The sequence below is a fragment of the Carassius auratus genome, unplaced genomic scaffold, assembly GCF_003368295.1.
Source record: "Carassius auratus strain Wakin unplaced genomic scaffold, ASM336829v1 scaf_tig00216663, whole genome shotgun sequence".
Lineage (NCBI taxonomy): Eukaryota > Metazoa > Chordata > Actinopteri > Cypriniformes > Cyprinidae > Carassius > Carassius auratus.
Genome location: NW_020528684.1, coordinates 33,638 through 47,500, shown reverse-complemented (window position 1 = coordinate 47,500; position 13,863 = coordinate 33,638). Strand labels below are relative to the sequence as shown.

The window sequence follows — 13,863 nt, the reverse complement described above, 5'->3', positions numbered from 1 at the left end:
TTAACCATTTTAATTTTACAATGCTTTTAGAGAGGCACTTTGCCTTGTGCAATAATTTGAAGTTTAAATACTCAATATATTTGAGCCGCTTATGTTAATGGAACCAGTAAATCAGCACAACAATCAGTGCTCTCAACCAGTACTTGTTAGTACAGACTATGTATTTGTATTACAGAGCACCCTTAAAAGAAATAAATGTCCACTGCTATGTTTGGAACAGATTACTAGCATACTAGTACACTTGCCATTTCTGTGGTATGGATAAACTACAGTATTCAACACATAGCTCAGCCAAACCTTAGTTTTGTGTCATGTCTTGAACTTTTCTGGGTAATAGCAAATGTTATTTTTCCTTGGAACTATTGATGTAATGCAAGTAAAATATGTAAACATATTTCTATTATATATCATCCGAAGGACAGAAATTGAAACATTTAAATACACATGATTTATTAAAATATTGAGATGACAGACATTTGATTTGCAGTGCTAATGTGTGCAAACACTAACTGACACACATCATTCTCAGGTAAAGGACCAGAGACATTGTATGCTGGCCAGAAAGTGAACGACAATGACTGGCACGCAGTCAAAGTGATGCGGCGTGGTAAAAACCTCAAACTCATGGTGGATGATGATGTAGCTGAAGGTACGAATGCAGTATAATATTTTCAGAACAGTTTTTCAGTGGCTGCCCCCATGTAATGCATAAATCCGACACTTAATAATCACTTTACCAAGACCTCCTACTCCTCTTTCATAGGTCAGATGAATGGCGACCACACTCGTCTGGAGTTCAGTAACATCGAGACCGGAATCCTGACAGAACGGCGCTTTGCCTCCATGGCTCCGTCCAACTTCATTGGTCACCTGCAAGGCCTGAAATTCAACGGCCTCCTCTATATTGACATGTGCAAGAACGGGGACATCGAATTCTGCGAGCTTAATGCTCGTTTCGGCATGCGCTCCATTGTGGCCGATCCAGTTACTTTCAAGACCAAAGGAAGCTATCTGGGTCTTGCTACACTCCAGGCTTACAGCACCATGCATCTTTTCTTTCAGTTCAAAACTACCTCGGGTGATGGATTCATTCTTTTCAACAGTGGAGATGGGAATGATTTTATTGCAGTGGAGCTTGTCAAAGGGTGAGTGGAAATACAGCTAAATTTCCAGAGAATCTGTTTTTATCATATAACCATTTTATTAAGGAAACTGTAAAGGTTGGAAGTCTGTTCCGGGAGTGTTGGAAGTCAACTTAATTCAGGCCGAGACTTGTTTACTGTAAAGTGGCTAAATGTATGTTCATTTTCAAGAACTACTACACACCTCAGAATACCTTGAACTGCTAATTGTGGGGAATTTGATTGGTGAATATCTTCACCAAAAAGATTTGTTCTGATCTACAGACTGATCCATTCAGTGAGTCTTGATCTTGTAACACAAAAGATTTTAAATATGTTCACCAAACAGATTCATTCACACCAGCAGGTGGCGACTAGTGACCGTCTTTTTGAGTATTATGAGAGAGTCATCATACTCTTGATGGATACCAAAACAGGCACTCATTTAAAACATAGAATTAAAAACATTTGACCAACATCACTCTTAGTTTCCATGGCCTTCTCAACTTATAACATGTTAAGAAAGAAAGTCTGAAATTGAATTTAGATTCTTATTTATTTATTTATTTATTTATTTATTTTTTTACCTTATGTATCTGGTTTAACTATATAATAATAATTCAACACATTCTGCTGACAAATAATCACATTTATATAATAATATGAATAATCTTTATCAAAATGTACTAACTATTTTTGCTTTTTAATTAACTAAAAAAAAAAAAAACTTTTCTTTCCTTTCCTTTCTTTTCTTTTTTTGATGTAACCAGGACTGTGCAGGTAGAAGAAATATTACACTGACCCAGTAAAATCAAATAATACTGATCTTAGCCAAATTTATTCAGTCAAATCCAGATGGCACCCCATGCTCTGTTATTTCCTGCTAAATATTTCATTCTCTTCATATTTTGTTCAGTGTAAGACAAGGTTGACACAATTTATCTATCCCTAGCAAATATTCTTATAGGATTTTAGCATTGTATGATTAGTAAAGTAAATGAAGCATGGTTAGCCTAGTCCATCCAAACAGAAGATCCACTTGGCCTATGGTCTACCCTCCAGCAGGACATAAACCTTGTTCCTCTTTAAATCGAGTGTCCACTCTTATTGTCATCTAATAGAGAGCCTCTCAGCTGATCAGAGTTTGCTTCAATATGTACTTTTGGCTGAGTGTTCTTCAGTGAAGTGCACTTGAATGGATTTGGGACATGGATGCATTTGAGCTCAGTGTGTATGTGTGTTCGTCAGGTATATTCACTATGTGTTTGACCTGGGAAACGGACCGAGTCTTCTGAAGGGAAACAGCGACAGTCCTCTTAACGACAACCAGTGGCACAATGTGGTGATCACTCGAGATGCCAGCAACACACACACGCTAAAGGTTGATGCCAAGTCTGTCAGCCAGGTGGTCAACGGAGCGAAAAATCTGGACCTGAAAGGTCAGCTGTACAGACATTTTTGATTGTGCGCTTGACATTTCATATTAAAGAAACAAAAACGAAAAAAAAAAAAAATATTGGTATGTTTATGTGAATGGGAATATTTTGCATACTGAGCACATAAACATCACTGTAAAGTATGCCAGTGTAGGATGTTACAGTTTAATTCTTTCACTCTTTGCAGGTGATCTGTTTGTAGCCGGATTAGGACCGAACATGTACCAGAATCTGCCAAAGCTGGTGGTGTCTCGTGAGGGTTTCCAGGGCTGCTTAGCTTCCATGGATCTCAACGGCCGCCTGCCTGATCTCATCAATGATGCTCTGTTCCGCAGTGGGCAGATCGAACGTGGATGTGAAGGTATGTGTCATTGTCTTCAATTCAATTTAAATGTTGACCAATCCCTGGCACACTGCTCTGTTTGTTAACCAGTAAATTCAAACCTGATTTAACCTCTGAACCTACTTTCCTCTCTAATGTTTACCTGTATGTTAGTTATATTTTTTGTGCCTCAATGGAATTTTTGCTATTCTCTGTTTTTTTGTTGATGTGAGAGCCCCTATAACCACTAGATGGCGCCTTGACCGAGGGCATGTTAACAGCATTGTGTGTGTGTTGTGTGTGTGTGTGTGTGTGTGTGTCCTTCACACACAAAACACACATACACACATTTTCCTCTCTTGACTGACATTCCCTCCACTAACTGTTTTATTATCCCTTTTTTCCCACAAAAAATTTCCTGCTAACAAAGTTGGTTTCACCAAAGCCGACCTGCAAGGTAGAGGGTTCAACCATATCACCTCATATACCCACACACACCTGGCTGAAAGTTGCAATGAGTTTTAACATGAATGTTTATCCAGTAAAAAATATATTATAGCATGTTGCAGTATTTTGCACACACACACACACACACACACACACACACACACACACATATATATATATATATATATATATATATATAATATGATTTTTTTTTTTTTTTTTTTTTTTTTTACACAACGTTTCATTTAGTCCAGAGCTGACATGTGCTGCAGCTGAGGGACACTAATATTAAATAAAATCCCTATAAATATCCACCACAAAGAACATTCCACCTCAAAGCTTTCCACTGAAGACACATCAAAATCGAGACATTGTCTAGTGTCCCGCTGTTCTACAGCAATTGGCCACAATTCTCTCCCCTACTGAAGCATTTTAATGGATGTTTTGGCAATTACTCATTTATACTGTGTTGAGAGCATCCAAGAGTGGTTCAGTTGGGGACTCATTAGAGGCGGAAACTAGCAAGAGAAAAGAAAGAATTCTTACATTGCTTTCCTGACTCAATAAAAGCACTTTCAGCCAGATGAGACTTTCATCCGCTCTCAGAGCTTTGCTCTCGTTTTGAATGCATGTCTGTCAGTTTGGTTTCTTTGTTCTTGGTTTCTTCTTTTGTTTATATTTTGAGCTGCTGGAATTGACGTCATTATATTTTTAATGAATCTCAGATAGAGTGTAAACAATTGTTTGCATTCCTTCTTAAATATTCAATAATTATCTGTTATTAAGTGCAGAATAATTAAATGTGTATAGATGGTGTATTCACATATTTATTTATTTTATTTTTATTATTATAATTTTTTTTTTTCTCAGCATGGCTTTTTTTGTATCTCGAAAGAATACACTGCTTAAAAAAAAAAAAAAAAAAAAAAAATATATATATATATATATATATATATATATATATATATATATATATATATATATATATATATATATATATATATATATATATATATATATAAACTTCTTTTAATCAATAGTTTTATCTTGTTTTCCAGTACACAATACTTTATGTAAGATATTATGACTTGTTTCCATTTAATATATTTTGGTTTATTTATTTTTCTGAAATGTTAGTATAAACCCAAACATGGGTATCACTGGGGACACCTGGAATGTCACAAGATGGCTTGGTTTAGCTAATCGCATATTAATTAGGTCATACACAAATAATTTATCAAGATATTTTACTATTTTGAAAAATGTATGACTTATTCATCTGTACATGAGGATTTAACTTCATATTTGCATCTATCAGTGTTAGATTTTCAGGGATCCATGGTACTAATCTGTATCATCAGTACTTTGTATTGTTATAAACCAAAATTGCATCTGTAAGTCAGTGACTGTGTATCAGTAGTGGGGACAGAAAGAGATAGATTAGAATATGAGAGCAGTGGGCTGGAGTAAACATTGCTGCTGTAACTGATAAACTGCCAGACTGCTCAGCACAACAACAATCATAAGGAATCAAGTACTGTATTGTCAGTCATTTTAACACATACTGTATTAGATGCATACCTGTTGTAGATACACATCTTCCTGCAGGCCATTTCAATAAGTTGTACAGACCGCGCAAGTGTCCATAGGTGGGTTACAAAGTGATTTGTATTAAATTTGTTATATCTTCTCAACATGGCAACCCAGATGTCATTATTTCAGTGTAGAAATTTAGACAATATTTTGTATTATTTCAACCTTATTCATAATGGTACAATGCAGAAATAAAATAAAAATGAAAACTTGTTTAAAAAAATACTGGGGAAACAAGACCAACATACTGAAAAAAAATATTTTGTGTTTGTTTATATATATATATATATATATATATGTATATATATATATATATATATATATATATATATATATATATATATATATATATATATATATATATATATATATATATATATATATATATATTCATTTTATTTATTTTTTTGCTTGAATTTTTTTTTTGCTCTGAATGTTCTACTACAGTGTTGCTCAGTATTCAGAATGAATGGATTATCATGAATCTGTTTACTGATGCTGAGCCATGAATGACTTTGCATGCATGCTAGTCTTGCTGTGCTGCCTGTGACAGAGGTGCCTGCTGAAATCTGCCATTACTGTTGACTCATGCCATTCCTGTCACCTCCACATCAGGGCCCAGCACTACATGCCAGGAGGATTCGTGCGCCAACATGGGTGTATGCATCCAGCAGTGGGAGAACTTCACCTGCGACTGCTCCATGACTTCTTACTCTGGCACCCAGTGCAATGACCGTGAGTGACCCTGTTACACTTTATTTGGCTGACTGTAATATCAAGTTGATTTTTGGTGTTGCTATGTCATTATGAAAATTGAATTGCGCGGGCTATGCTTTGAACAAGTCTGATTATTGACTGCATCTAAAATAGTTTATTTTATATATTTTATTTTTTTTATAAATTCTGTGTGCCTTAGTTTTCTTTTTCCTAGAACACATTCAGATTTTTTGTGCAGATTCAAGCCACAGTATAAAGTCCACTATTTATATGATGGGTTAAAGTTAAAAAGGGATCTATTGAAGTAGTTAAAGGTAATGGTAAAGGACTGAAATCCTGTAATATCTTCTGTTTTGGATTTAGCATGCTGCTAATCGTTTTGAAGGTTTAGTGCTTTTTGGTGTTGTTGTGTGTATAAGGAGCCATTTTATGTGTTTCAAACAAATATGATACATTAATATGTGTGTTGGCTTGGAACACTTGGAACAGGCAACCAGTCACTGCCTTCTAATTTTGGGGGTCGGGTTACAGGAATGGCTGTGATTGGCTAATATAAATATTGCTCTCAGTAACAACAAAGGATGCTGAATTAGGAAAATGTGCTTCTTTGGTAAAAGTGGTTTAGGGTGAGTGAATGATAGTAGAATGACAGTGAGGAATGTGTGGTCAATATCTCCAGTCAGCAGGCAAGTTAATAACTATGAGCAGTTGTAATGAGGTGCAGTAAATGTTCAAAGGTCAAATTAGCCCAGCAGCCTCTCAAATACGGCAAAGCATACATAGAAATCCTTCTCCTCTCACTCTCTCTCTCTTTTTATTTCTCCCTCTCTTTTTTTCTGTCTCCATTAATGAAGAATAAACTGGCGTCTGTTTCTTTAATGATGTCTCCCATGTTTAACCTCCGGCAGTTGTATGCCGTTTCATCACTCTGACATTTCTAATCATAGAGGCAAATTCAATTTCACCCCTCAAATGGGCTCTTGAGCTCGCGAGACGATTCTGTGTAGGGTCACGGCAGTTACAGGGAGTGACACAGCCTTGTAGGCTTGTAATATTAAAGCAATGATCATTCTTAAGCCAAAAGTTTGTTCTTTCATTAATAAATAACTCAGTATAAAAATGTATTGCTCGATGACAAGGTTTTAGTGTGTGTGTATATTTATGTGTAAATCTATCATATCCATAATTAAGCTTGACTAATTCATCCTTAATTATTCATTCTTAATGAAGCATAATCAAACTCTTTTGTTCTGGTACAATGGATAATTATTGTTTGTTGAAATTATGCACTTTAAAACAATCTCTTTTTTTTCTACTTATTCTTATCCTAAATATCACAAAAGTTTGTTTTATTTTCAGGCAAGAAAAAAAAAAAAAAACAGCTAGTGCAGTAAGTTATTTTTAAATGTTCAGTTTCAAGGCAAAAATGTGAATTAGGACAAGATGAAAAAAATAATCTAATCTGTAATTATTTATGCTTAATATTTAGCACAGGAATAGAAGGTCAAGTTGAGTGCATTGCATTGAGAGTCTGTGCAGTGCAATTTTGGGATGCTGCACATTGTGGAAAATGTGTTTTCATGTCATCTGTATTTTATGCATGCATAAATATGTTTACTGTGGCCTGTTTACATGCTATGTATTTCAGAATAAGGTAAAGTAGTACGTAAGTATGCTCGAACAGTGCTCTAGGTGGCAGCTGTGTGCCTGTCAAGCCGATACTAGCATGCACCACAGGATCAAACTGGAACACTATCCCCAGAGCATGCAATCAGCTCTGCTTGTATTTTCATCACTGTTTTCATCTTTTGCCAAACACATGTGCACAGACACATGCACAAACACAAACACACTCACGCATCAAGTGCTCGTCCTCCCGCTTCCCACATAAACAGTCCAAACTGAAAGTGTGAATGGTGTCTTTTACTCGGTTTGAAATCCAGAAACACAATGGCGCACCACACAATGCTAAAACCGTGCACACTCCAGAGCAGAACAGGGGCTAGCAGTGTTTGTGGCCAGAGAAATCGCAACCCTGTGTGAGAGTGATTCTTATTAGCGGGTATATTGGCCCCTGCATGCTTGTGGGAGAAGGAGAATATGGAGCAGCCTTTAATAACTCAAATCCGACTCAGTCCAACAGACAGACAGCCTAAATTAATCAGGTAGACAGACAGGCTGAGAGAGTGAGAAAGACCAAAAATTAGAACATTGTGTATGCAGTTAAAAATGGTGGACTCAGTCCGTAACCTAGATTCCAGCTGCAGGTTTTAAAGCATGTTGTTTGAGCCAGAAGCTTTCTGCAGTTTTTTTTTTTTGTCCGTGTTCATAAATCCTTCTATTGTGTTACGCTGAAGTCGAAGAGAATAGAAGGTGAATACGGCAGCTTATTCATCACGCTAGCCGAGCAACACAACAGAACGCTCAGCTAAAGCTCCAACGGACAACTCAGCCTCCAGGGCACCATCTTCAGCCAACTCAACACCTATTTATGAAGACCACAATACTTCTGTGTATTCCAGCATTCTGCAACAAAAGTTGCATGCCTAGCCACAGCATGTGTGCAAAGAAGCTAAATTTGCCTATAGGGTATTTCATTCCAAGAGAAATGGTAGATTTGTTGTTTTGTTCTACAGCCTACAACTCCACCCCTTCCAGCTTTATCATTATGCCTGCTTTTAATTTATCTCAAGGACGTTTGAGCTATAGGCTCAATCCAGAACACTGACCGAGGCAATTATTCAGCTTGCGTAATTGAATTAGCACATTCTATCCGTTATTTGCCCGCCTCCTCTCACAGAGGTCGCACTTTATAGTCTATAAGTGGTTTTAGAGGCATTCTGCGCACGCAAATACACAACAAATCATAGAAACACATGGAGAATGAATAGGTTAATGTTGGCATTTGTAATCGTTTGAACCAATTTGCAATGAATCTTTTTGTGAGTCTGTAATCCTGCTGACAGTCAGAGTGTGCTCGATCGATTTCCTTTGAAAAATGTTGTTTGCTTTATGCTGGTTATTACACAAAATCAAATATCACAATAATAAACTCACAACTTAAGAAGATGGAAAAATACATTTAGAGATTACTTCGGTAATGTCCTCAAGCATGTGTTTACCTGATTTTTTAATTGAATGAAGTAATAATTACTAAAAATAATCTTTTTCATAGTGTTTGTGCTCTCTTCATAGAGCAGGAGAGCTGGTTGAGTTTAATATGTCTTCTGGAGGGAAATGATAGGTGTGTGTGTGAGAAAAAATAATTGTACTTTTATATATAATTCTTTTAATGTCTTTTTGAAGTTATAAATTATCACTTTAAGCCAACTGTCAAACACAAGTTCAAATGTCCAGGGGTGATGTCAGCACATTATGAACTGTGATGTAATTGCATTGTGAAGCTTACGCATCACTTCCTTGAAAATTTCATGTCACTTGTGGACTTATAGTGATGGATTTTTTTTATTTTTTTATTTTTTTATTTTTTTTTTATCTCTATTTATGTTTCCCAGAAGAATGAAAGTTGGCTGGTAGGAAATAAAAAAGTTTATAACAGTATTTTTCCCAGACAAACTTATTTTGGGAACACTTTATTTTGAGTCCACTTTCAACATTCTTCTAACAGCAAGTAATTTTGCACCTACATCTTAACTAGCAGAGTATTATTAAACTGTCTGTTTAATATCTTATAATATCTTCTAACACTTTATTTTGATGGGACCAAAACATACAACACACAGACTATGAGAAACTTTGCAACTATATATGTCAACTTATTCTACTAGCCTTAAATCTAACCTATCAGTCAACACTGAGAGTTGACATGTAGTTGCACCTTCTCGTTTGGCTCTAAACGAAGGCGGACGCATTTTGTCTCCCTCTCTTTCCCCTTACCTTCCCTGCTTACTCTTTTGTCTCGTCTCATCTGTTGTCTAATACTTGAGAGACTCTCTCTGCACTGCTCTCCAAACTGAAAAGTCATGTATTTGATCAACTGGTCTCTCAACGCAATTGACACCATCTTCTCGACGAGATGCTTGGGTTCGGGGGAACCTGACTGCCCTGCCGGAACGTTCGCAGCTGGCTACACAATGGACGCATGGGAGAGGTGGTGGGTCGTGTCTGGCTGCTCTTTCTGTGGAGGACATTGAAGATATCTACCTATTCGGACCATGATAATAGGTCTTCTGCTGATTAGGCTTTGCCCTGGCTTATCGAAAAATTCAGAAAATGGGAACAGCTGTCCAAACCTCATAAGGCTGCCCGTCATGATTGAAGCAGTGGACAGAGCAGTCAGCACTGAGACTGAGACTATTAACTGCAATACAGATACCATTAGGGAGAAGTTTGTGGCTTTGCAAAGGAAATTGGATGGATTTGGAGACCAGAATGGACAAAGAGAGTAACCAGTAAATTGGAATCAACTACTCGCCCGAAGACCAAACAATCCCAAACTTAGATTCTTTCAGCTCCCCTCTACCAGCACTGGCCTCGGCCAAGGCCAATGTTGGGGACAGCAACTACCCTGGAAGAGCACTGCAACGAGACGCTCTTGCGTTCCTCCCCACTCTTCCACAGACACCTGCTGATTGTTGACTCTGTTTGGGACCTGATCAAGAATGTCTCCATGGCAACTTGTAGTGTCACTTTCACAATCTGCGGACTGAGGAAACTAGATTTGAATGCCAGCTCTCCAGGCCTACAAATAAACACACACACACACACGCACAAAAAAAAACTCTTACACACACACACACACACATATATACACATATATACAGATATGCATTCACCCCCCATCCATCACCTTCGCCGCTTTGTACCGACAGTCTGACAAGCGGGTCTGGGACCAGCGCCGTAGGGCTGATGGACCAGATGGCTGCTTTGCCTGTGCTGGATAACCTCATCCCCCCTATTCCCCTCACCTATCGCAAAGTCGTGAATATGCTGTATTGATTATGTGCTTTTGTTGCTGAGGTGTTTTTCCTGTTCTCACACTGTACTCCCAAAGGAGCATAGTCTGGGGGTTATTTTTTTCTCCTCCCCTTCCTCATGTTATGCTGTATTCTTCCTCAGTTCCCTGTCTTCCTGTCCTGTCTTCCCCCTTGTCATATTGTATGTATGTTGTGTATAAGTGTGTATGGACAGGTTGATGGCTAATTTTGCTGGTACTTGTGACTAGTGACAATAAAGTGCTACTACTTAATAAGAATAAGTTAATGTACTGCAGTTGCAAAGTTACTTATAGTTAGTATAATGTGTAAAGTGGACTATCATCATAAAGTGTAACCCTTAATTTTCGATTCAGAACACATTGATTCATCAACTGGTATATTATGGATTTATTTTTATTTTATTTATTTATTTTTTCATGGTTTTTGAAGTGGGACCCATCCACTTCCATTATATGGATTCACAGATTTGGTATTTTTCTAAAGATCTCGGTGCAGAGAAGAAGAAAATAAATACATCTGGGATAGCATGAGAGTAAGTAAATTGAGTATCCCTGTAATTGGATGGGTTGCTTCCTATATTTCACCTGATGTAATCATACATAAAACAATAATAATAATAATAATAAAAAAAAAAAAAACATTTGGAGTGTTCTTCCAGATGTGGTTGGCACATTTATATTAAAGCTCTTCAGTACAAATTGAGGTCTAGTGCAGATAAAAAAAGGAAATTAGATGGGGAATGTCTTGCCATTTGGGGTCCCTCAAAGTCTAAGGCCCCAGGGCCCAGTCGGTAAACTTACCCTGCCAGCAAACTTTAATAAATTGGTGTATTTCATCTTGTAGGTGGTGTGATGGTTTGATCTATGCTCCCCAGACTCATTGAAGTTTAGACTCGGCATCTGCTGTTGCACAAAGGTGTGATGGAGATTTCCAACACCTCATTATTCTTGATTGAGCTGTGGGTGAGAAACGCCCCTAAAGGAGCTACCAAAGGCACTCTCTCTCTCTTCTGTGTCTCAAGTGAAATAAGAGCAACACATTTTTATGGCTCGACATTTATAACCCCCAGCATATGTACCTGAGGAGTCCCGCCTCTCCCTCCAGCACATGAATAATGAATAAGGCTCCTACATAAAACATGATGCTGGAATGCGTGTGAAGGAAAACAAGTGTTCATGTGCCCCTGTTCCCTGGGATCCGGTTCTGGTTCAGTGTCAGTCACAGATGGAGAGGAAGACATGCCAGCTAGCTTCAATCAAGAGATTCCGCTTTTTGTGGCTATGTTTCATGAATAGATCCTACTCAACACATCACTATGAAAAACAGGCCCTCATCTAGCCACAAGGAAATGCAATATTATATTTGAGAGGCACCGCTTTCATGGTGCAAGAAGAAGCCCTTGTGCTTTGATGCTAAATGACAGATAGCGTAGCACTTTGCGGCGAGCAAGGCTTCTTGTTGGGGCTCTAGGGAGAGCAGCGTTACCCCATCAAACAGATGCTATTACACCCACGCACAAGCTAGCGAGAACATAGATGTCTCTATTAAAATAGAATGTTTCGAGAGGAACAAAGGGCAAAAAAGACTCACAGCTGATCATTGAAGGGAAATAATAATCTTACATGTAATGTCACATGTCTGTTCATTTGCTAGCAACATGATAGGCAAAGGGTTTAGGAATAGATCAAATAAATAAATTATACATATAAAATTTTCTCTCTAAATAATAATGTTTATAGCACATTGGTTTGTAATGACATGAGAGTGATAAAAAAAAATGGTTTTGTGGAATTTTTTGAGTGCAGAGCACTGCTGATGTTTTTGTTGAAGTTTATTTTCTTCATACCAGAAGCCTGACCTCAGCGTTACCTACATTTAGAACAGAGATAACACTTACAGACGCTCACCTCTAAACCAGCAGACTCAGTGAATGAGACATTTGTGGCTGCGTGTAGAGATAAGAGCGGCTCTGCTGCTGAGAGTTTGCAGAGGCTTGAGAAGAAGGAAAATGATTGAATCAGTCACATTATGAAAACGAAAGGAGCACTGAACATCCATCTGCTCTCTACAGCCTGGTGACCTTGAAGCAATGAGTAGGTTCTTTGCTCTGGTCTTCACTGACAAGCATACAGGCATCCATCAACACATGTTTTTGCATTCTAGGGTCTGGCAACATTTAGAATTGAAGAATTACCTTCACTTTGCTTGGTGTAAATTGTAATTGATTTGAGCATGTTGAATATGAACAGGTAGGGACAGGAAATGGAATTTACTTCACTTGGAATTCAAAATGTCCAACACTAACTAATCAAAAGCTAACAATAAGTAATAAATAATAATTCAACTCTGCATGATCTATATTATCTCTGTTCAGGGACTGAAACTGCAAAAGGCTTGTCAATATCTACCAAACTATATAAACTTAACCAGTCACAAATCTGTACAGCATTATTAAACAAATATTTTTCATAGTTTTTGGACTATTTTAAGTAATTAAGTGAGATTGATATATGGGAAATCAGCGCACGGTGTCAACAGACAAGGTGGTGCCACTGCTCTAATGAGCTCAACAGTGGCCCACATTTCGTATGTTTTTTTTTTTTTATTTGTGTGTGTGTGTGAAAAAATGGAAATGCATCATGCCCTAACTTAGAGCCATAGATAGATTTGAGACATTATACATTACAAGATTGTAGTGGAGGATATTATCAGTGAGTGTCAGTTCACCAATTCTTCAGACTGTAAACATGGGGATTGGCAGCCTATACTAAATGTAATAGTTTTACAAAACTCTACACTACTTGCAGTTTGTTACAGATCTCAGTCAGTTGTCCAAATCAGATTAGTCCAAGTATAAATCCTACATATGCTCTTGTGAATAGCCTGAATAAAGGGCCGTCGCTAGTGGGGTTAAAGGTGGTGACGATAATAGGGACCCACGGCTGAGGGGGGGCCCCTGGCGATCTCAACCAACTGACTGAGGCCAGCCTAAAAAGATGCTCAGGACAGTTGCTGGGCCACTGATGCGCATCTTCACGAAAAAGATGCAGAAGACGCAGAAAAACTCTGAGTAGGCTGAGTAGGCTACTTGTTCGCTGTGTTCAGTACATAATCAGAGAGCCGCGTCTCACAAACACCAACTCCTTCGCATCCTCCTGCACCTAAACCAACAAATACAAATCACAGTTTAAACATGCAAACAGAAAAAGTTATGAAAAGCCCAATTCAGCACTGGCAAGCAAGGTTCTGTGTACACAGGGCACATGCAG

General features: G+C 37.8%; 1 protein-coding gene across 9 annotated transcripts in view; it reads left to right on the top strand.

The window, feature by feature from the left end:
- LOC113098789 (neurexin-3b) overlaps positions 1-6,598 on the top strand; it is a 154,924-nt gene extending 148,326 nt beyond the window's left edge. For 2 of the 9 annotated variants that reach the window (XM_026263868.1, XM_026263867.1), the window contains 6 exons: positions 530-649; positions 764-1,145; positions 2,370-2,560; positions 2,745-2,918; positions 3,310-3,336; positions 5,535-6,596. In XM_026263868.1, the coding sequence (XP_026119653.1) occupies positions 530-649; positions 764-1,145; positions 2,370-2,560; positions 2,745-2,918; positions 3,310-3,336; positions 5,535-5,662 (1,022 nt within the window). In that variant the 3' untranslated portion in view covers positions 5,663-6,596. Of the gene's footprint in view, positions 1-529; positions 650-763; positions 1,146-2,369; positions 2,561-2,744; positions 2,919-3,309; positions 3,337-5,534 lie in introns of all 9 variants that reach the window. The other 7 variants (XM_026263876.1, XM_026263873.1, XM_026263875.1 and 4 more) reach the window with 5 other exon arrangements.
- The last annotated feature ends 7,265 nt before the right edge of the window (positions 6,599-13,863 follow it).